This window comes from Xyrauchen texanus, chromosome 39 (genome assembly GCF_025860055.1).
Source record: "Xyrauchen texanus isolate HMW12.3.18 chromosome 39, RBS_HiC_50CHRs, whole genome shotgun sequence".
Lineage (NCBI taxonomy): Eukaryota > Metazoa > Chordata > Actinopteri > Cypriniformes > Catostomidae > Xyrauchen > Xyrauchen texanus.
Window position 1 is genome coordinate 32,750,756 of NC_068314.1, and position 21,412 is coordinate 32,772,167.

The window sequence follows — 21,412 nt, forward strand, 5'->3', positions numbered from 1 at the left end:
CCAGATTTAGCAGACAATTTTCTCCCAAAACGACCTTGTTAAACGATTGCAGAGACATTCATGCTAAAACAAATCTAGTGTCTAGCTGAAGTACACATTGTTTCTCAAATTTAGTCAACGAAGTATTTTAACTCTTACATTTTAACAATTTAAATCAGTCTTAAAGGGATAGTTCACCCAAAAATGAACTACTGTCGCTTATGCCATCCAAAAGCAAAGCATGACTTTGTTTCTTCTGCTGAACACAAACAAAGATTTGTAGAAGAATATGTCAGCTCTGTATGTCCATGCAATGCAAAATAAAGGATGCCAGAACTTTGATGCTCCAAAAGGTACATAAATGCAGCATAAAAGTAATCCATACTATATGCAATATGTGATATTATAGGTGTGGGTGATTAACAGATCACTTTGAGTCCTTATTTTACTACAAATCTCCACTTTCACTTTCACTTCCACATTCTTCTTTTGTTTGTTTTTTTGTAGTTCACATTCTTTGTGCATATCATCACCTACTGGGCATGGAGGAGTATATAAAAAAAAGGACTTAAATGTTGATCTGTTTCTCCCCACACCTATCATAATGCATCTGAAGACATGGATTTAACCACTGGAGTCATATGGATTACTTTTATGCTGCCTTTATGTGCTTTGTGAAGCTGTAAAGTTCTGACCACCATTATCTTGCATTTTATGGACCTACAAGGCTGAGATATTTAAAAATTCTTATCTGAACTATTCAATATACAATTCACATACCATAAACAGGTGAGAAAATGCAGGTAAGTAACATTTATTGGTGTCATGAAAAAATTAATTCACAGATATGATGGGCATATTGGGAGGGGGGGCACTGCATTCTAACAGTGTGTGAAAATACTAAATATTGAAAACTAGAGAAAAAATATTGGAAAAAATATACATTTACATTTTGATGAAACACTGAACTATCGCTTATTGTATAAAGATGTTATGCATAGAATAGTCATATACATACAGTTTGTCTATTTCATTTTATCAAAAATATACAGCGTTGGGCATAATTTTTTATTTTATTTTTGCAATATTTGCTTGTTTTGCCTGGGCGAGTATGTCATACACTTACAAATGCATAGATGCCAAAGGTAATGTAATGCAATCCTTTAAGATTGTTACTTTACTACCATTTCTGAATTCAACACAGCAACAGCTAGCATGCTAACTGCTACGTCATCATCAGTGTTATTATTTAACACTGCCTCCTCATACAGACTAAAATGCTAAAATACAAACAAAGCAATTCTGCTGACTTACACAATAATCACACGTTTTTTGCAGATATTCCACACATACAATGTACTCCACCAGCCCACCTACATACCATGCAAACTTATACTAGACAAACAGGTGACAAAATTTCCACTCATATGTCCAGTGATATTCTGAAGTCCTGTACCCTCTGGGCCAGCTCTTTGGCACTGTCCTGTGCCTCTTGCAGAGCTAGTTTGTCAGGGAAGCTCAAAGCTGATTTCTTAGTGACCATGGCCAGTTGCTTGAGATGGGCACACAGCTGGTTAATTATGGACAAAATTTCCTGGCTGGCCTCTCTACTTTCAGCTTCACCACGCAGAGTGTTTACAAGTCTTTGGCCCACCATAATGACCAGCTTGCTGTGGGACATGAACTTCTCAGGGGGCTGACCGTCGGTCAGGCTACATAAAAACAAGCTGATGGCCTTCTGAATGGCTCCGAAATATAGACGGCAGTGGTCAGAGAGTGAAGGCTTCTTGGAGGTGTGGAGTGGACTGGGGCTCATGGACTGTGATATGGAGACCTAAAGACACAGTTAAAAGGTTTCCAAAAGCAATAGTTTAATACTTCAAGCTATTTACTTTGGCATCAAAACATTTTAGCTTCATTACTTTCACACAAAAATGTCCTGTTTTTTTTAAGGTATCACCATTTCTCTTTGATTTAAAGCAGCCCTTTGCTGTTTTCAGCTGTTGGTCAAACTCTTTCTTTGTCTATTCGAAGGCAATGACATTGGTTAAAATAATGAATAATGATCATAATAATAAATATATTGAATAAATGTAAATATTTATATTAATAAAAATCATACGGTATCACTCAGTCTTTTTGTAAGATTAATGCATTTCAGTTGAATGACCAATTTCCATTCAATAATATTGATGATAAATATTATTATTATCATTATTAATAGCATTATTATTATAATATATTTAATAAACTCTTATTATTAATAATAATTATACAAAATCAGTCAGTCTTTTGGTAAGATTTATGCATTTTAATTGAATGACAAAAATCCATTTAATAATAATGATATAACATTATTATTTTGTTATTATTATTATTATTATTATCATTATAACACATTTAATAAGCATTTATAATTAATAATAATCATACAACATCACTCTGTCTTTTTGTAAGATTTCTGTATTTCAATTAAATGACAAATTTCCTTTTAATAATAATAATAATTATTATTATTATTATTATTGTTGTTATTATTACAATTTTTGTTTTTATTATAACGTATTTAATAATACTAACACTTATAATTAATGATAATTATACAATATCACTCTATTTGTCTATTTGTACGATTTATGTATATCTAATTAGTGACAACATTTCCATCTATCTGAATTGAGCAATTTTATAATAATATGCATTAATATAAATATGAAGCATTTAGGTTGAATTAAATATTAACTAAATATGCTTAAATTCTAACATGTACATTTTGTTCAATTCTGTGTGATGAATATTTGTCAATTGAAGGGTTAGGATAAATCTTAAAATTAGTATAAATATTATTGATATAATAAAAGCATATTTTTGGGATTTACGCGTTTCAATTTCATACAAATATTTCCATAAAACTGAATTGAGTAATCTTTGACAAATTTTAATTAATAAAACTTAAATATATCCAAGTCTTTGTTATGAAATTGAAATGCATAAATCTTAAAATAGACTGAAATATATTCACTCACAAACAAATTTAAGCCAATTTTTATGATTTACACGTTTCAATTTGAAAACAAAATTCTATCCAGTTGAATTGAGTAATCCTTGACAAAACTAACTTTATAAAACTTAAATCTATTTTTATTAATTTATGAAATGTCCATGTATTATGTATTCAATCAACACTATATAGCTTCAAATATGAATAATGATCAAAATAATAATTATTAATAATATATACTTCATGCTGAAGTGTGATTTACCTACCTGAAGCTGTACATAGTCACTCTCATTTATTCCTGAGTCTACCATCGGATCACTTTTGCAGAGACTTCTGTTAGACGGGCCTACATGCTCCACCGTGTCGGTTTCCTTAGGAGTCGCTCTGAAAATAAGCTTGCCGTTTGCATTCAGGATGGAAACCAGTCTCTTTACATCCTCTGGTACAGTACGAGCCACCATAATAAACCGCTCCAAGTGATCAGGTGTCTGTGAGTGGCCTGCATCCTGAGCCAGAGTCTCCAGCAGCCAGCCCAAATCTCGCAGAGCATCTGTCGCCAGCTGCAGGATCAAGCCCGAGTCCTCAACCACGGAGAGCTGCTTAAGTAACCTGGTCTGCAGGTTCAAGTCTGTCAACCTTTGCGCATTACCTCTAACATCCAGGGCGAAATTTATGAAGCAGGTGACAGAGTCGGTCACGTCTTCGGCAGCTGTGTGGATTTGCTGGAGGTGCTGTCCCAGATGCTCCTTGCACCTCCAATTGCTGCTCACAAACATCAAAAGCTTGGACACAGATTGACACACAGACTCCTGAAGCTCAAGCAGCTTCTTTCCAGCTTCCTCCTGAGAAAGAGTGACCTCACGCAAGAGCTTAGGCTCTGGAGAACTCAGCATGAAAGTGTCACAGGAGCTGCTGGAAGAGCTGGAGGCCGTGGATGGTGTGGACGCCGTCGAGCTTCTCTGGCTGTCATTGTTATCGTCCCTTCTGATTGCACCTTCAGTAAGCTGCCTGGACATTGTCCTGCCCCTTGGGGGCCAACGATGAAGTTGGTCATTAATGGGTCTGGGTTTACCCCAGCATTGAAGGGGTTCATTGCTTTTGTTAGAGTCAGTTTCAGGAAGGGTTTGCTGTCTGGGGAACATTACAGAATGTGCAGAGTTCTCTGATTGTCTCAGGCAAGGTGGGATATCATAGGTGCATGAATCTTTACAAGATTGCATAATCTTGCTTGGTTTGGGGATATCGTAGAGGGGCTGGGTGGGACTTTGTTTCCTTTCAGACCAAACATGAGCCGGCGGAGTGTCATAAAGCTGGTTGTTTGAACTCAAATGTTTGGATGGCATGGTGCCAAAGTGACAAGGTTTGTCACCTTGTTTTTGCGGGAACACTGGCACACTAGTACGGTAGATGCGTTCAGACTTGCAAGGATTTGGCATGGTGCTATAACCATATGGAGGGTTTTGAATATTCTCACTGATGGAGGGCATTGGGATGTCATAAGTGGGGTTATTGGTGATCAATGGTGGTATAGTGCAGTCCTAAAAAAAATGAAATGTTCATATCATTAACATTTAGCAGAATCCTTTGATTCATTTGTTTGTTTGTTTGTAATTATGATAATAAAAGAACAATACAAGAATGCAAAACAGAACAGAAATATGTGCAGGAGAGGTTTGAATCCCAATTGACCTATAGCTTAGTCCCGCCTTAAAAGCACTTCTGACCAATCCTGTCTTAGCAACTGTTGCCCTGCTGCCATTACTACACGTTTTTACTGTTATACAATGACAGTCTATGGAAGTAATGTGTGTTTGAGCACTTTTAAGCATACTTTTAAGTGCACTTTTAAGTACGGCGCCTCGTGCCGCAACACAAGATGCCGCCCTGGACTACTGCCCATGTCGGCCATGCCTAAATCCACCACTGGTTCATGGCAATCTCTCATTGGCTACATTCACACAGCAGAAGAATACGGCTGTCAGAAATGTTTTGAGTGCTTAATACGGTTATGTTCACACATAGCTCAACAACTGCGTTTGATAACCAAACTGAAATCCACAAATTTCAGGTCTCATATCTGCATTCTCGGCAAACCTGTGCTGTGTGAAGCGAACTATACTGGACAACTAGTTGTTAGTTACGTCGCGTCTGTCTCTTGCGTTTTATGTGGGGTTTCGTTAACTCGCGGAGATGGTGGTAGGGTTGCTGTACAGGTGTGTTACTGTGCATTGTACATTTTACTTACATTCTTTTTTATTGCATTTGGACATCTTGCGCTGTCCAGCATTTCATGTCTCTCATGCTCCTCTGTGGTTGAGCTCAGTGATGTTTTGCTTTGCAAAGGTTGCAGCGGAGATGGCTTCAAAAGACAATAAATTACATAATTCATGACATCAACTTTTATCAATACCTTTGGTAAAATATTCCTCATTAGCTGACCATCACACTAAAATATCTTTTGATTGACTAACCACACTGTAAAAACTGTAAACTGTAAATTAACTGCTTTAATTCAATTTAAAATGCCATTTAATCTGACTAAATCAGGTCACAGCGTCACACCAACAAAAGTCATTTCTATGGGTTTGATCAAGCAGAAATAGAAACTTTAGCTAACAATTGCAGGTTACCACTTTTTTCAGCGCAAATATGGCTGGTGGACTTATCAAGAAAACATTTAATGGACTGTAAACATAGAGGATCTTCTCACCAGGCTTGGAACATCATATATGTCTGAGCCAGATTTGGAATGAGCAGTTGAAACCTGCATAGAGTAGAAAAAGTCTAGGTTAAAGCACAATTGAGTAACATGAAGCCCGCTTCTTAGTGGGATACTGGATCCTTAAAAGTGCCGTGCATCTTTATAGTATGTGTTTGCAATTAACCCAGTTCTATAATTGTAGCCATGCTGTATTAGCTGGTAGAGGACAGCAGCAAAATCATCTCTCCCTGAAGCAGAAGGGAAAACATGTGAACCCAGTTGCCTCACCTACCGTATAGCAGTAATGCCTGCTTTAAAAGAATATTCCAGGTTCAATACAATTAAGCACAATCTTTACAATGTAAAGTTGTTTCAATTGTCATCGTAATTTTTCAAAATGTCCGTAATTTTAATGGTAAAAGAATGTAAAAATGCTACAGTAAAAAAAAACATAAATTGGTTAATGAGTAGTTACCTTAAAATGTACAGTAATATTTAAAAAATATATTTAAAAAGACAATAAATGTAGATTTATGGTTAAATGTTGTAAAAATAAGTTATGATTCTTTTTATTTTTATATCAGTTATGTACTTTGGAGTGTTCTGTATTAGATTTGGTGTAGTATAGTTAATGTTTATTGCATAATTATAATTTCACATGTGTTTGTGGGGCTTGGGTAGCTCAGCGAGTACTGACACTGACCACTGTCGTGAGTTCAAATCCAGGGTGTGCTAAGTGACTCCAACCAGGACTCCTAAGCAAGCAAATTGGCCCGGTTGCTAGGGACGGTAGAGTCACATAGGGTAACCTTCTCGTGGTCGCTATAATGTGCGGTTCTCGTTCTCGGTGTGGCGCATGGATGTGGATAATAGCGTGGGCCTCCACACACTCTAATGCGCTCAACAAGCCACGTGATAAGATGCACGGATTGACAGTCTCAGATGCTTTGACAACTGGGATTCGTCCTCCGCTGCCTGGATTGAGGTGAGTCACCATGAGGACTTAGAGCGCATTGAAAATTGCTTGGGCATTACAAATTGGGAAGAAAAAGGGGAGAAAATCACAAAAAAATAAATACATTTCACATGTGTTACCCTGATGTGTTTGTGTGAGTGACACTAACATGTGCTGTCTGTACATGTTTATTGGTCATTGCTCCTGGAAGGGCCACTATTGATGAAATTCATGTCATCATGTGCCCTTCTGTAATTACTATGGTGATTAACAATACATTATTTAGTGAAAAGCAGATTTCTATAGTTTCAGAAGGTTAATATATTAAGTTTATCATTTAATAATATAAACAATGGCACTGCAACGTAAAATATACAGGCATCAAATGTACATCCTGTAAAGCCTGAAACGTGGTTTCCATATTTTTTACAGTGAATTTCTGGCAACCACAGCTGCCAGTTTTTTACTGTAAATTTAACAGGAATTTATTTAATTTTTTTACAGTGTAGGGTTTACTATGTTATGTAGTCTTGGCAATGAAATGGTAAAATTGGATATAACTTTACACAGAAAAGGTTAGTAAGCAATTTTATCACACTTAAGTAATGTTTGCATGGCTATTGAGACCATGAGTATGTTAAAGTTTACGTTAATGGCTTTTTTTTAAAGAAAATAGAGAGGTAAGTCTAAATTATTTTTGTGGTAATTAACTTTATGGTACAAATGTTTTCGACTGAGCTTAACTTGAATTGAACCCAGAATATACATTTTAGACTACACGGGAAGCACAGTTTCCCCTAAAATTAAATAAGAAATGCGGCAATGGCAAGTTTAATATAGGTACAAATAATTGATATAAAATTTGTGAATTTCAATATTTTAGAGAATAAAAGTGTAAAATATCACACATCACTATCACACAGTGAAAAGGGAGGTATGTTTTGGTCTGTTCACATTTGAAGACATGGATTAAACCACTGGAGTTGTATGGAGTACTTTTATTCTGCCTTTATGCACTTTTTGGAGCTTCAAAGTTCTGTTCAGCATTCATTTGCATTATATGGACCTACAGAGCTGAAGTATTCTTCTAAAAATCTTAATTTGTGTTCTGCAGACTTAAGAAAGTTATTCACATCTAGAATGGCAGGAGGGTGAGTAAATGATGAGAGAATTTCAATTTTTAGATTAACTATCCCTTTAAGAGCTCATATTTTTCTTCTGTATATGGTATTTACCTGGTAACACAATTCACTGTCCTGTATATTGTTCTTTACATACTAAAATATCATCTTTATAGGTACACTGTTTAATGTTTTCCTCATTTAAAAGTTTTGCTGCAAAAATAATGCTGCATGCCCTCCCATGTGTGTCAGTGTAAGTATAAGACGACAGACACTGAAGTTGTTAAGTGCAACTTTAAAATAAAATATGACATCAAATACACTTTTTTTTACCTAGTTTTGCAGGCCGACATAACACACATTTTTTCAGCTTTCATAATTGGGTATTTTGCCTATTTTGTTCCAAAAACAGTTTTGAGCTTGGAGCTCCCTTTACACATTTCACCATTTAAGTACTGTTTGAGCCGCTTATGGGAGCAACACTGCAACTTCAACTTCCCCACTTTTAATTGCTGTTTATAAACACTTCTCTCTCTCTTTCTAGCTTTCTTTCTTCCTCACTCTGGGGTCCTCAGCCTCACTTCTGGTTGCAGTTAGTGGTGTCTGAGTTCTGTCTTTTCTGCTCTTTTACAAGCTCATAAAACCCCGGTGCTACATACCTGTCCTCACAGAAAGAGGCCCTGGTCTCCATCTGTGCATTGTTTGTCAACAGGGGTTTCAGAGGCATTACTCGTTAGAACCGATACTAAATCATCTACATATTCAAATTTGTCTTTTATGTTTTAAAATGTTTAGATGATTGGCTTTCTTTGAACAACAGGTTGTTTTTCTTAAATTATTATGCATTGTGATAGCTGATGTGCCTTACATCATGTGATGATTATATATATATATGACTGGCATCCTGTTACTTATCAGAGACCACATCTGCTCTGTGCTGCCTGCCTCACTGGACCAACTACAGTTTCCTTACAGATGCAACCGCTCCACTGAAAAAGGAGCACATATGTGAGAATGCTGTTAGTGGATTACAGCTCAGCATTCAACACCAAAGTGCCCTTCAAGCTTGATGTGAAACTCCGGGCTCTGGGCTTAAACAGCTTGCCATGCAGCTGGATCCTGGACTTCCTGTCAGAATGGGCAGCAACATCTCCTCATCACTGACCCCCAACACTGTAGCCCCGCAGAGCTGTGTTCTCAGCCCACTCCTGTATTTCCTGTACACATATGACTGTGTGGCAACACACAGCTCCAATGCCTTCATCACGTTCACCGATGATTCGACGGTGGTAGGTCTGATCACTGACAACGATGAAACCACCTACAGAGAGGAGGTGCACACTCTGACGCGCTGGTGTCAGGAGCACAACCTCTCCCTCAACGTCAGTAAGACCAATGAGCTTGTAGTGGACTTCAGGAGGAAAGACAGAGAACACAGCCCCATCACCATTAATGGAGCACCGGTGGAGAGAGTCAGCAGTTTCAAGTTCCTCGGTGTCCACATCACTGAGGAACTCACATGGTCCGTCCACACTGAGGCCGTTGTGAAGAAGGCTCACCAGCGCCTCTTCTTCCTGAGATGGCTGAGGAAGTTTGGAATGAACCACCTCATCCTCACACGGTTATACACCAGTACTGTAGAGAGCATCCTGACTGGCTGCATCACCGCCTGGTACAGCAACAGCACGCCTTCAACCACAAAGCCCTCAAAGTGTGGTGGGAACAGCCAGACACATCATCGGAGGTGAGCTTCCCTCCCTCCAGGGTATCTATACCAGGCGGTGTGTGAAAAAAGCTTGGAGGATCATAAGAGACTCCAGCCACCCGAGTCATGGGCTGCTCTCACTGCTACCATCAGGCAGGCGGTATCGCAGCATCAGGACCTGCACCAGCCAACTTCACGACAGCTTCTTCCCCCAAGCAATCAGACTGTTGAACACTTGATCTCTCACGATCAACAATCAGCACTGCACTTTATTTATCGCACTCTGGACAGTCATAAATTATATTTCTCTTAACAACACACTGGCAACTGACTATGAATCGACAGCCTGAATGTCAATACAACACTATACAACCTTACTGCATATTTATATCTATTATTTCTATTGTATACTGTGTATTATATATTGTGTGTATTGTATACTGTACATTGTATATTATTAATTGCATATTGTGTTGTGTGTAATTATGAGTATATTAGATGTGTAAATTGTGTTGTGTAAATCTGATGTTTATTGTAAATTGGTATATGTCTCATCACTGTCATGACTGCTATGTTGCTCTTAACTGCACTCAAGACTTTCTCCCACTGTTGCACTTGTGTATATGGTTGAGTGACAATAAAGTGATCTGATTTGATGTGTGATGTGTTGGATGGGCACTTCATTTACTTCTTTCATAGGTTCATAAATGTGATTTACTGGTGAAGGCATGACAGCTTTTGGGGTTTGATAGATGCTCTGAAGGCTTTGGGTGCCCAAGGACTCCCTCTCAGCACCAAAGTTAGTACTAAGGGGACGTAGGCGGTTTGCCGGTGCCATGCCCTGACATCCATGTAGAGAACACTTCCACCAGCCAGTGTTCCCTGCCACATTGCTGTCTAGCACCACAATGATGTCACCCTTGCGAAAAGCCAGCTCATCACCACTGTCAGCTATGTTGTCAAAGAGAGCTTCTGCAAACAGGGTCTGAAGGAAAGAGAAGAAGCAAGAGTAGAGTCACTACATGCAAATTCTGGCCAGAGGAAAACATGTAATGACAATGACACACAGTGAAGGACCAACGCAGATCAGAGTTGGATTTGAACAAACAGTGGCTTTGTGCAACAATAATAATGGGCCTGAGCGTAGCTAGGCACATCTTCATAGACCTGCTGAATGAATGTGACCTTACTGTATTTCCCAGATATCTATTTTTAGCAGGGGTTTTGTTTGTTGGCTTCAAGTGCCTACCGGTAATTTAAAGCCAAATGGGATGTGAACCAACTGAAAAAGCAATGGAAATGCATTGGTATAGAAACTGGGTTATTTTAGAATGGCAAAATTATATTACTTTAAAGGGATTCTCTCATCATTCACTCACCCTCATGGCATCATAAATGCCCAAGCCACCATGGGGCCCCACAAAGCAATGTCATTTTTTTTATTTTTATGGATATATACTTAAAGCTGCGAGTAAGACTCAGGCATTTTTTACAGCTCAATTAGACATATAAAGGGGGCCCCCTTGTGTCCCGAGAGGGAAGGGAATTTCTAATGATCCAGATGGGCTTGAGGGGGATTCCCAGTAGGATTTTGTTTAGGACATTCATATGCTCAGAAATGGCCCTGATAAAAAACAACCCTCTAATCTGAAGATCATGTAATATCAGGTAGTGTTTAATCTCCAAAAAAAAGCCAACTCAAGAACCCTATAGGCCTAAGTCAACATGTTGCTTCCGAATATTCATGTACCCTGAAATTGAATCTCCAAAATTACTGACAAGCACCAACCCCCATCAGACATTTTTGCATCAATTTAAATGTGGTTATTTTTACCTGTGGTACTACTGATAATATGTTGCCTGAGCAATCTCTGGGCGTTTTCACACCTAGTTTGTTTGAGCACTCCAAGCGCTCAAAGAAAGTTATAATGTGCATTTGTGAACAACCTAAGTTGTCTCAGACCTCCTAAAAGGACCAAAAAGTGAACAAACCACCTCTATCCCTGTGCAATAATTTTTAATGAAACATTCTATATTTTTTTAAAGCCTTGAAAGTAATCATATAACCATTTCCCATTATGTAATTTCCACCACATAATTCTATTAGGCTAAACGCAATACAGAATTTGAGATGTGGTGGAAATTTTCATTTATACCAGTACTGTATATATACTGTAAACATTACACATACAAACTGTTGGGATTGTTTTCTACTGCTTTCAAGATTATATCTGTGTTGAAGCGTGCACATTTCTTTAGAGGGTGTAGTGTTGATTGTGTACATTTCCACTTTTATGGTACTATTAGACTTTATTGCACAGCTTTCTAGAATACTCGATTCTGATTGGTCAACCATGGTATACTGTCATTGTCTACTGTTGATGTAGAATGACTGCTAAACTGTATAATTGACCTTACACCTTTTATCTGCTTGTCTGGTTGGACAATTCAGAATAAATGTTTTGTAAAGAATCTCATTCATATACCAATTATTTACTATACTTAATTTTTTTTGTACAGTATATATATTTTGTGTGTGTGTGTGTGTATATATATATATATAAAATAAAAAATGTTCAGATAATTAAAATGCATTACATTCTTGTGGCATAAGAGTTAATCACTGATAAGTCAATACAAGAATACAATGTATTGTTTACTACCATATTATTGAACATAAGCCAATCATTGGCATTCAGTTCACAGCAATTCATTTCACAAATTAATTTGTCAATCAGTTTGAGGATCCGTCAATGTACACCTGCTGTGTCAGACATGTTTGTGTAGCATCTCAGGTGCGATGCGTCATAAACATACATTTTTAGGTCACTGTGTAAAGTTAAATATCGTTTAATACTTAGAACACATCTTGAGATCTCTTAGTTAAGGTTAGTTCTAATTGACAGTCCTAATATATATATATATATAGCTTGTAGTACCACCTGTTTACTCCAGAGTGCAGTGAGTGAAACTTCAGCTGTGTGGGCAATGCACCGTTTATACAGTGAAGAAAAACACCCTTCAGCAGCAGAACAACACAAACATGTGTCTTGCGTTCAAAACACTTGATGGAGTGCAAATCCGAACTAAGGGATCTCAAGAAGTATTCAACTATTTAAATATTTAAAGATACCTATCTATAATTATTTCATCATTATATATTTAATTATTTTTTATATGAGAGGCTTTCTCAGCAAATATTTGTATATGTGATTAAATGCGATTAATCACGGTTAATTAATGTAATTAATTCGCTTAAACTGTTTTAGCGATTGACAGCCCTTAGAACACACATATATACATATATATAACATTAATATAATTCAGCATTTTAAACCATGAATAATGCTGCAGTCCAATTAAAGGGATAGTTCACCCAAAATGAAAATTAGCTCATAATTTACGCACTCTCATGCCATCTCAGATGCGTATGACTCTCTTTCATCTGCTGAACAAAAACAAAGATTTTTGAATAATATCTCAGCTCTGTAGGTCCATACAATGCAAGTTAATGGGTACCACAACGTTTATAATTGGGTACCAGACTTTTAAAAATTGTATATATACTGTACATTTAAGTTATGACTAAATGTTTGTCTACAAAACTAATTCTAAGAATTTACCGGTTTGCACAATATTTCTGTCGAAAAACATGAATTCAGTCAAGGGCATCCAGAGTTTGGACTGTTAGTGTAGCTATGCTAGTTTTGTGACTCTAAAATCACTCCATATCTCTTTCTTCTCACATAAAAAAATAGCCTGTGCTCAAATCAATATTTCATGACTATTTTGTTTACTTTATTTGGAAAGTAGCCATGTAATAAGCAGGATAATGTGACACTGACCCTCAATATCCCTAATTTATTGCATTAGACTACTCCATCATTCAAAATGTCAAATTTAGATTGAAAGTGGGCATACTGCACTCACATGCACTCTTTTGACTTTCACATGCACTCTTAAAACTGTAACAGTGTTAAGAATTTACAGTAAGAATATGTTCACACTTCAGCAAAACAGAGATTTAGCTGGTGAAACATGCATTCTTATTCAGTTTAACCTCTCAGCCCAAAGTTGAAAGGGCAAACCCCCAGTGTCAGCACACCTTGGTTACCCAAGCACAAAGTTAGAATAGTCTCAGCAGAGCAAGTAATGCACTACACAGAAAGGCATTGCTAGTCTATTAATTTGATCTAAACACAATAATTGTGAAATGGCAAACATATTTTAGATGAGCAGAGAAGCTCTTGATGGGACAAAATGGCCCATATTTCCAAAGGAAGAATATTTTCTTCTGGAATGCGAGGATTGCCTTGCAGTAGCCTAAATATTTAAGGTGCACTTGCAAGGTCACTGCCAGGATCAGGAAATGCACATTACTGAGAGCATCCCTTTTTACGAGGACAGGAAGCTGTCTTGTTAAGATAACATATTAGACTTTCCCACACTGTGCATGAGTACTCCTGAACGTGGGGAGTCTCGGATGTGCTTAATGCAAATTGTGTACTAAAGGAAAATTCCACTCATTTTTTAAGCTCTGGAGCATCTCTTTCCTTGGACTTAATTCGAAAATTGCAAATTATGCATGAGACAGTCCATGAATGTTCCAGGCATGTCATCTTATATTATGTGGCTCCTTACACGTATCTCGGCAGTTCTGAGGTGAAACGTTCACTGTGTGGCGCTAAAAGTGAGTTTAACTTTATCCTCTACAGAAACAAAGTGTGCCTCCTTACCCTAAACTTAAACCTAACCAATAGTGTCAGAAAACCAAATGTGAAGAATGCAATCTGGTCGAGTCTATCAATCTGGTACTTGGTCGAGTCTAGCCCCCCCTTTAGACCCAGCCATGGATGAAAAACACAATTGCAACCACGTCATTTTGTGCGGCTTCTGAGTCACTTTCAGCTCATTTGTCGACTTGCGTGCTCTCGGGGCCTTTGCATCACAAGTGCAACACTGAATCAGCTGTACTGTCACGCAATTTGATCACATTTGAATAAGCTTGTAAATGTAGTTGGTAATGTACTTACACATCATGCACTATAGTAAAAGTGCTTAGATGTCATAGACGTCCATAAGGAACTGGACGAAATGTAAATGTTTATGAACGAATAATCTGCTGTTTTGGTCGCAATTTGTGAGAAAGTGAATAAATGTAATTGTTGTAGCGCCTCTAGTGTTTATTTCCGAGATATGCAATACATAAAATGAACCACATTAAATCATTTTGCAAAAATGTATGTACAATAATGTGATTCTGTGAGACCAGGTTGGTCATCTAAAGCTGAGACTAATCGAGGGCTTCTAGAACGTTCAGATGCTCATGAGGCATTTTACATCTTAATTTTAATCAGTTATTCTGCAGTAGCTTGTAGTGTCTCTAACACATTTTTCAAATGGATAGTGGCTTGATTTGTTTGTGTAAAAACAACATGCTATTAATAATTTCTTTCTAGCTACAGTTCTAAAGTCCTTTCTGCAGCCTTTGACACAGTCAACCATCAGATTCTGCTTTCCACCCTCTCCTCGCTGGGTATTAAAGGAACTGTGCTTGACTGGTTTAACTCCTATCTCTCAGATAGGTCCTTCAAGGTAGCCTGGAGAGGTGAGGTATCCAAGCCACATCAGTTACTTACTGGGGTACCTCAGGGATCAGTGCTTGGGCCACTTATATTCTCCATATACACAACATCACCATGACCCATCATTTAGGCACATGGTTTCTCTTACCAATGTTACGCCGATGACACACAACTGTACTTGTCTTTCCAGCCCAACGACACCACAGTGACAGCTCGAAACTCTCCCTGCCTGGCAGACATCTTGGCCTGGATGAAGGAACTCCACCTGCAACTCAATCCAGCCAATACCGAACTCCTTGTCTTTCCAGCCAACCCTGCTGTTGAACACAACATCACCGTGCAGCTGGGTCCAACTACAATAATGCCTTCATAAATGATCAGCAATCTAGGGATAACCATTGATAACAAACTACATTTCATGGACCACATCTCAAAGACTGCAAAATCATGTAGATTTACACTTTACAACATCATGAAGATTAGACCCTTCTTATCTGAACGTGCCACACAACTGCTTGTTCAGTCACTTGTCAAAACTAGACTGGACTACTGTAACGCTCTCATTGCAGACCTCCCTGCATGTGCAGTTAGACCTCTGCAAATGATCCAGAATGCAGCAGCACATCTGGTCTTTAATGACCCAAAGAGAGCACATGTTACACCACTCTTTGTCTCTCTCCACTGGCTGCCGGTTGATGCACGTATCAAATTCAAAAGCACATAACTGTTAATCAGAAGGTTGCTGGGTCGATCCCCACAGCCGCCACCATTGTGTCCTTGAGCAAGGCACTTAACTCCATGTTGCTCTGGGAGGATTGTCCCTGTAATAAGTGCACTGTAAGTCGCTTTGGATAAAAGCATCTGCCAAATGCATAAATGTAAAATGTAAACTCAAAGAGGATATATAGGACATAAAAATGATGGACTGATGTTTAAATATGCCATATCAGTGGGTCAGATCACCCATCACTAAAGCTTCCCAAATAAGTTCCCCTTTTTGAAATTTTAGTGAAATGAATGCAACAAGAAATGTAATATGTCTGCACAATACAAAGATTTGAAGGTTCAATATACAGATTAACCGCTGATTATTTTAGACATTTTTCAGATATGCTGCACCAAAAGTGTAGAGGTTGGCGAAGGTCCAATGAGTGGATAGTTTTGCAAAGCTTATCTGTTTTTTCTCCTTTCCTGGTTTCATATAGCAGCTGATTTCCTGACCCTTTGGGTCTTCTGCTTTTAATTCATCCATGTTGTCACCACATTTTAACCTCTTCCTGAAGCTGAGGCAGCATATAGCCATGTCACAAAAGTGTGTACTGTAAAGAACAATTAGAACATTTCCCAAATTCATCAAGTGAGCTTTAATAGCACAAATGTGAGCCAATTATGTCAGTTAAATCTATCAAGCCATTTTGTTTGAGAGACTTGCGATATCTCAGTTAATAAATTCTCTTTTTATCCAGCAGTACAGTTTTCATTCGATTAAATACAAATTGTGAATCACGTCTGAAGTTGATACCAAATTTGGTGGAGGGAAAAGGAAAATAAGTTATTTAAAGATAACTTGGGGCCACAACCATTTGATTAAGGAACTATCAATGATAAAATGCCTAGATATGTAGGATTAAAGTTTCTTTTTCACTTACATGGGGGTCAATCAGACCTGTGCCAGTGAATTTACAACTAACATTTGTCATGTTCCATCAAAGATCATCATTTACTCACTCTCATGCCATCCCAGATGTGTCTGACTTTCTTTCTTCTGCAGAATAGAAATGATGATTTTTAGAAGAATATCTCTTCTCTGTTGGTCCATACAATGCAAGTGAATGGGTGCCAAAACCAAATGTGTTGCTTCAAAAAGCACATAAAGACATCATAAAAGTAATCCATATGACTCCAGTGTTTTAATCCATATCATCAGAAGTGATATGATAGGTGTGGGTGAGAAATATATATAAGTCATTTTTTGCTTGAAATTATTCTCCCTGCCCAGTAGAGGGCGATATGCATGAAGAATGTGAATCACCTCAAAAAAAAGAAGAAGAATAATGTAAAAGTGAAAGTTAAAGTAGAGATTGACTGAGCAGGGAGGAGAATTGTCACTAAAATATTACTTAAATATTGATCTGTTTCTCACCCACACCATCATATCGCTTTTTAAGACATTGATTTAACCACTTATGGATTGCTTTTATGCTGACTTTTTAAACTTCAAAATCTTGGCACCCATTCACTTGCTTTATATGGACCAAAACAGCTGAGATATTTTTCAAAATATCTTTATTTGATTTTAGCAGATGACAAAAAGTCATACACATCTGGGATGGCATGAGGGTGAGCAAATGATGAGAGAATATTCATTTTTGGATGAACTATACCTTTAAGGGGACATGCATACATACAGACATTACACATTAAAAATGTAATACATTTTACAAATAACACCATGCATTTATGATTAAAATCATACAAGAGATAATGAACCAAACTCAGACATGGTGATCAGGACACAACGCGAAGCAGATTTTGTAGTCATGACAGGCTGACTGTGCATTATCCTGCATAATACATGGCTATTTACCAGACAAATAGATACATGGACAGGAAATATTGATATGAGGTCAAATTATTTTGTGATGTGAGAAGAGAGAGGCCGTGGATCGACATGATGAGCGACATGAAAATTGCGCAGCAGAATGCTTTGATTAACCCATCAGAATCAAGTATTCCAGAGTGCTGAGTAATAAATTTTAACTGCATGCTGTCTGCTTATTCTGTACTAGCTTATTACAAACATATTTAAAAGCACTGAACTCAGTAATGTAGTGTGACCAACTATTTTTATAATTAAAGAACGCATTCACCCAAAAGGATGACAATTCCGTCATCATTTACTCACCCCCGTGTGGTTCTAAATCTACAATATATGACTTTCTTTCTTCAGTAGAACACATATTGTCTCAGTCACCATTCGCTTTCATTGCATCTTTTGTTCTTCCAATGAAAGTGAATGGTGACTGTCATTCTGCCTAACATCTCATTTTGTGATCCTGTAATCCCTATAATATCAATTTCCATTAGCTCAATAGAGGTAGTTTGGTGTTGAGGCATGTATTTCACCTTTGTTTATCTAACGATATGCATACGTGTAGTATTGATATTTGACAGCAACCCTGGGGTCAGTAATACAGCAGTACAGGTATGCCTCATTTAGACATCAATTGCAAATGAATGGATTTTGGACATGGAAGGACATAGCTGCAGAATAAATTAGCAGCATTCCTCTTAGAAACACACTCGTAGTATTTCTGATGAATTGCCCAACAGTTGTACTTCTCAGTGTGGCATTCTTGATGCAAGACTGTACTTTTTTTTCACAGAATATTAGCGAAGTGGTGTGGCTGTCAAGTAAACTTCAAGAAACCAAAGTCAAAGGTGCTAGTGACAAATCAAATCGAAAAGTATTTTAAGCAACAGGCACATATGAAGGCACAAAACACAGCTGTTGACACGTTGAATTCAGCAAACAAAGATCGGCTGTTCAACAGTTCTACACTACAAAAACAGCATTAGATAACTACAGACACATTTACTCATGCACAAAAGAGACTAGCCCCATTCTTCACTAAGTATAGTGAACAAGTTGATATTCATCTTTAATTCAAGCTTCATTTCATTGCACCAAACCTCTAACCTCTCCAACTCAACTCAACCCTAGTTTCAAAGAGGGCATGTTAACGACAGCCATAAAGTCACTTTCTCTGCTTTTGCACTCGCAGGGTTGGTAATGTCGTGTTACAGAGCAAATTTGGAGGTCTATACTAGACTCAGGGTGACAATGGTAAGAGCTAGGGTCTGACACCAAGACTCAAATCCCAAGCAGTTGGTGGGCAAAATGTCTTTCGTACCCATTCCTATTGGTACAGAATGGTTGAAACTTCCCCTGATCAATGCCTTTAATATTACTGGTTCAGAAACCCTGGTGAGGGTCTAAATGTGTAGTTTGTGACTATTCAAAAGATTCTTATATTTCTTATGAAGGAAAAATGGCTAATTTGGAAGTGAATGTTACTGACCTCCATCCTTTTGAGATATGAGTACTATGACCAAGCAGGAATTCAATCCCATTCAGAAGTCCCTGTAGAATTGAAAGACACAGCAAAGTTTGTCTGAGTGTATCTGTGAACTTGTAAAGTAGCTGAAGGATATTAGTCAGTCGTTCTCTATCTGTCCTAGTAGTTTAATGCTGCCTTCCTGCTGTTGCTCTCACACATATACACATTGCCTAAATGAACCCAGAGTTCAGACACTTCACAATAATAGGCGGGGGAAGTGCAGCATTCAGTCTTGACATGTATCTTACTCTTGTGCATGTCAGCCAATCAGAATAACCCTCAACATCTGTAACTTCCCCTCCTCTACGTTCTTTGAACATTTGACAGACTATCTGTGCGCCTGAGTGGGCAAGCCATTCGTCACAAAGCAGAAGTTGGTCAGACAAAGTTCAGGTTATTCCAAAGGAAAGAAACAACTCTTTCAGTTTTAAAATTACTCTATTACCACTCTTTGTTTAGCCAACTTGTTTTCAGTTTTTCACAGATGTGAGATGATCTATTGTTTTAATGCGACAGACTCTCAAGAGTCCAGACTTTGTTGTCAGGACAACAGATAGAGCCCTTGGAAAGACATGGTGGGGTGGGAGCATTTGGATATCAAGTTTATAATGACGATCGAAGAGAAATTCTCATTCTCATTACATTTACAGATCCATCCATCCATCCATCCATCCATCCATCTTCAACTGCTTATCCAAAGTCGGGTCGCGGGGTCAGCCGCTCCAGCAGGGGGCCCCAAACTTCCCTATCCCATTTACAGATGTTAGTGAAATATAAATTGAACAGGATTCAGTACTGATATTGTATAATGCTATTGCTATTCTTACACTGTAAAAAAAAATGCTGGGTTATTTTTTCTACCCAACCGCTGGGTTGAGACTGTTGGGTAAGAAAGCTGGGTTGATTTGACCCAACTTGGGTTGGCAACCATTCCTCACCAGTAACCCAACAGCACTGGGTTGCGTATAGAGAACATGCACGTGATGTTAAAGAAGTTCCAATGGTTCTCTCGAGTGTTCATATAGTTTCACACCGCCCGTCTGTGTTTCCAGTGTTCATGACAGAAATATGTGTGTAAAATTAAAAATAGCGACTCAAAGTGGGATGGAGTAATTTCTACTCCAACCAAAAATCACACCAAGACCGCAGATGCGGTGACCTGTGCGTGGGAACTGTAAAAGTGGAGCTTAAGAGGAGTGATTTTAAAATGCTTTAAATGTAAAGACGCTAAAATCATCATGTCAATGTCGAAGTGAAACTTATTTGCCATTTTTGTCTTTTGTCTGTTCTTTAGATATCCCAGGACTTCTCTGTTTTGAATTCAGGCTGTGCTTCAAAACGCACAGAGAACTGGGTTCCTGTATTTAAGGATAAGATCCTGCAGGTTGCCAGAAGAGAGTAGACACCATGTCAGCAGGTATTTTTCTATTGGGTCAATTATTCCTTTATAACACTCTTTCATACTTACAGATTCATTGCGGCCAGGTTTTATTAAAGGTGCACTCGGTGATTCCTGAGAAAAACTGTGGATATTCAAAACTCAACTGCCAAAACAAACACACCCGCCCTTCAGTGCTATTTTGGAAGCTCTGCCCCCAAATCTTCTCGGAGTCTCTCCACCACTGAAAAGCCTCGCCAATGTTGATGAAGTTCCTAGCCCTCGACTTCTCATAATCCTTCTTTTTCCTGACCTTTTTCTCTTTTTCTGTTTCTCAGCCATTTGTCCTCCTTGGAGTTTAGAAAGTTTGCATCAGCCATATTTGCCATTGCTCTTCTAATGAATTTCCCTCTTTATCTCTGCACCCACCCCTCATCCTGTGCACATGCAAGAACCACCCCCCTGTTGCTGATTGGCTTGATAGTGTTGTGTAGATTGGTCCAATCCACTTTGTTTTTGTCCCATTTACAGCTAGCAGACTGTGAGGAGATATTTGCAGAATTTGACAGTGTGTTGGATTAGAATTACTGAGTGCACCTTTAACAAGACTTTTTGTTAACATTTTGTTTGTTTTCATTCTAAAGACAAACAGTGACATCGCTTTATTGGTCCTTCATATGGTGCTTCCAACATCTGTCTACAAGATTGGAAAGAAAATGTTTAGACCAAGTTTCATAGAAACCAGGAAGGCCTTCATAGACATACAAACATTGCACTCTACATAGACAATGCCAAAAAAAACTGAGCTCAAATATCTTCATTTATGTTCTGAAGATGACAAAGTCATGCAGATTTGGAATAACGTG

At 38.0% G+C, this 21,412-nt stretch overlaps 1 protein-coding gene across 2 annotated transcripts; it reads right to left on the bottom strand.

Annotated features, from left to right (window-relative positions):
• Positions 1-785: 785 nt before the first annotated feature.
• Positions 786-19,311, bottom strand: LOC127632959 (cas scaffolding protein family member 4-like). 2 transcript variants are annotated; one of them, XM_052111805.1, is made up of 6 exons: positions 19,130-19,311; positions 10,181-10,447; positions 5,691-5,744; positions 5,226-5,339; positions 3,247-4,518; positions 786-1,813 (listed from the first exon to the last, which is right to left on the bottom strand). In XM_052111805.1, exons 1-6 carry the CDS (start codon positions 19,133-19,135, stop codon positions 1,403-1,405), a joined length of 2,124 nt encoding a protein of 707 aa, XP_051967765.1. In that variant the 5' UTR covers positions 19,136-19,311; the 3' UTR covers positions 786-1,402. The 2 variants fall into 2 exon arrangements, with proteins under 2 accessions (XP_051967765.1, XP_051967764.1); XM_052111804.1 differs by having other exon boundaries at positions 10,151-10,447.
• Between the last annotated feature and the right edge of the window lie 2,101 nt (positions 19,312-21,412).

Excerpts from the sequence above, each read along its gene's own strand:
- LOC127632959 (XM_052111804.1), bottom strand. Across the intron at positions 5,745-10,150 it reads TTTATGAACCTATGAAAGAA|GTTTCAACTGCTCATTCCAA; the intron begins GTAAATGAAGTG and ends TACTCTATGCAG. Across the intron at positions 1,814-3,246 it reads GTGACTATGTACAGCTTCAG|GTCTCCATATCACAGTCCAT; the intron begins GTAGGTAAATCA and ends CTGTGTCTTTAG.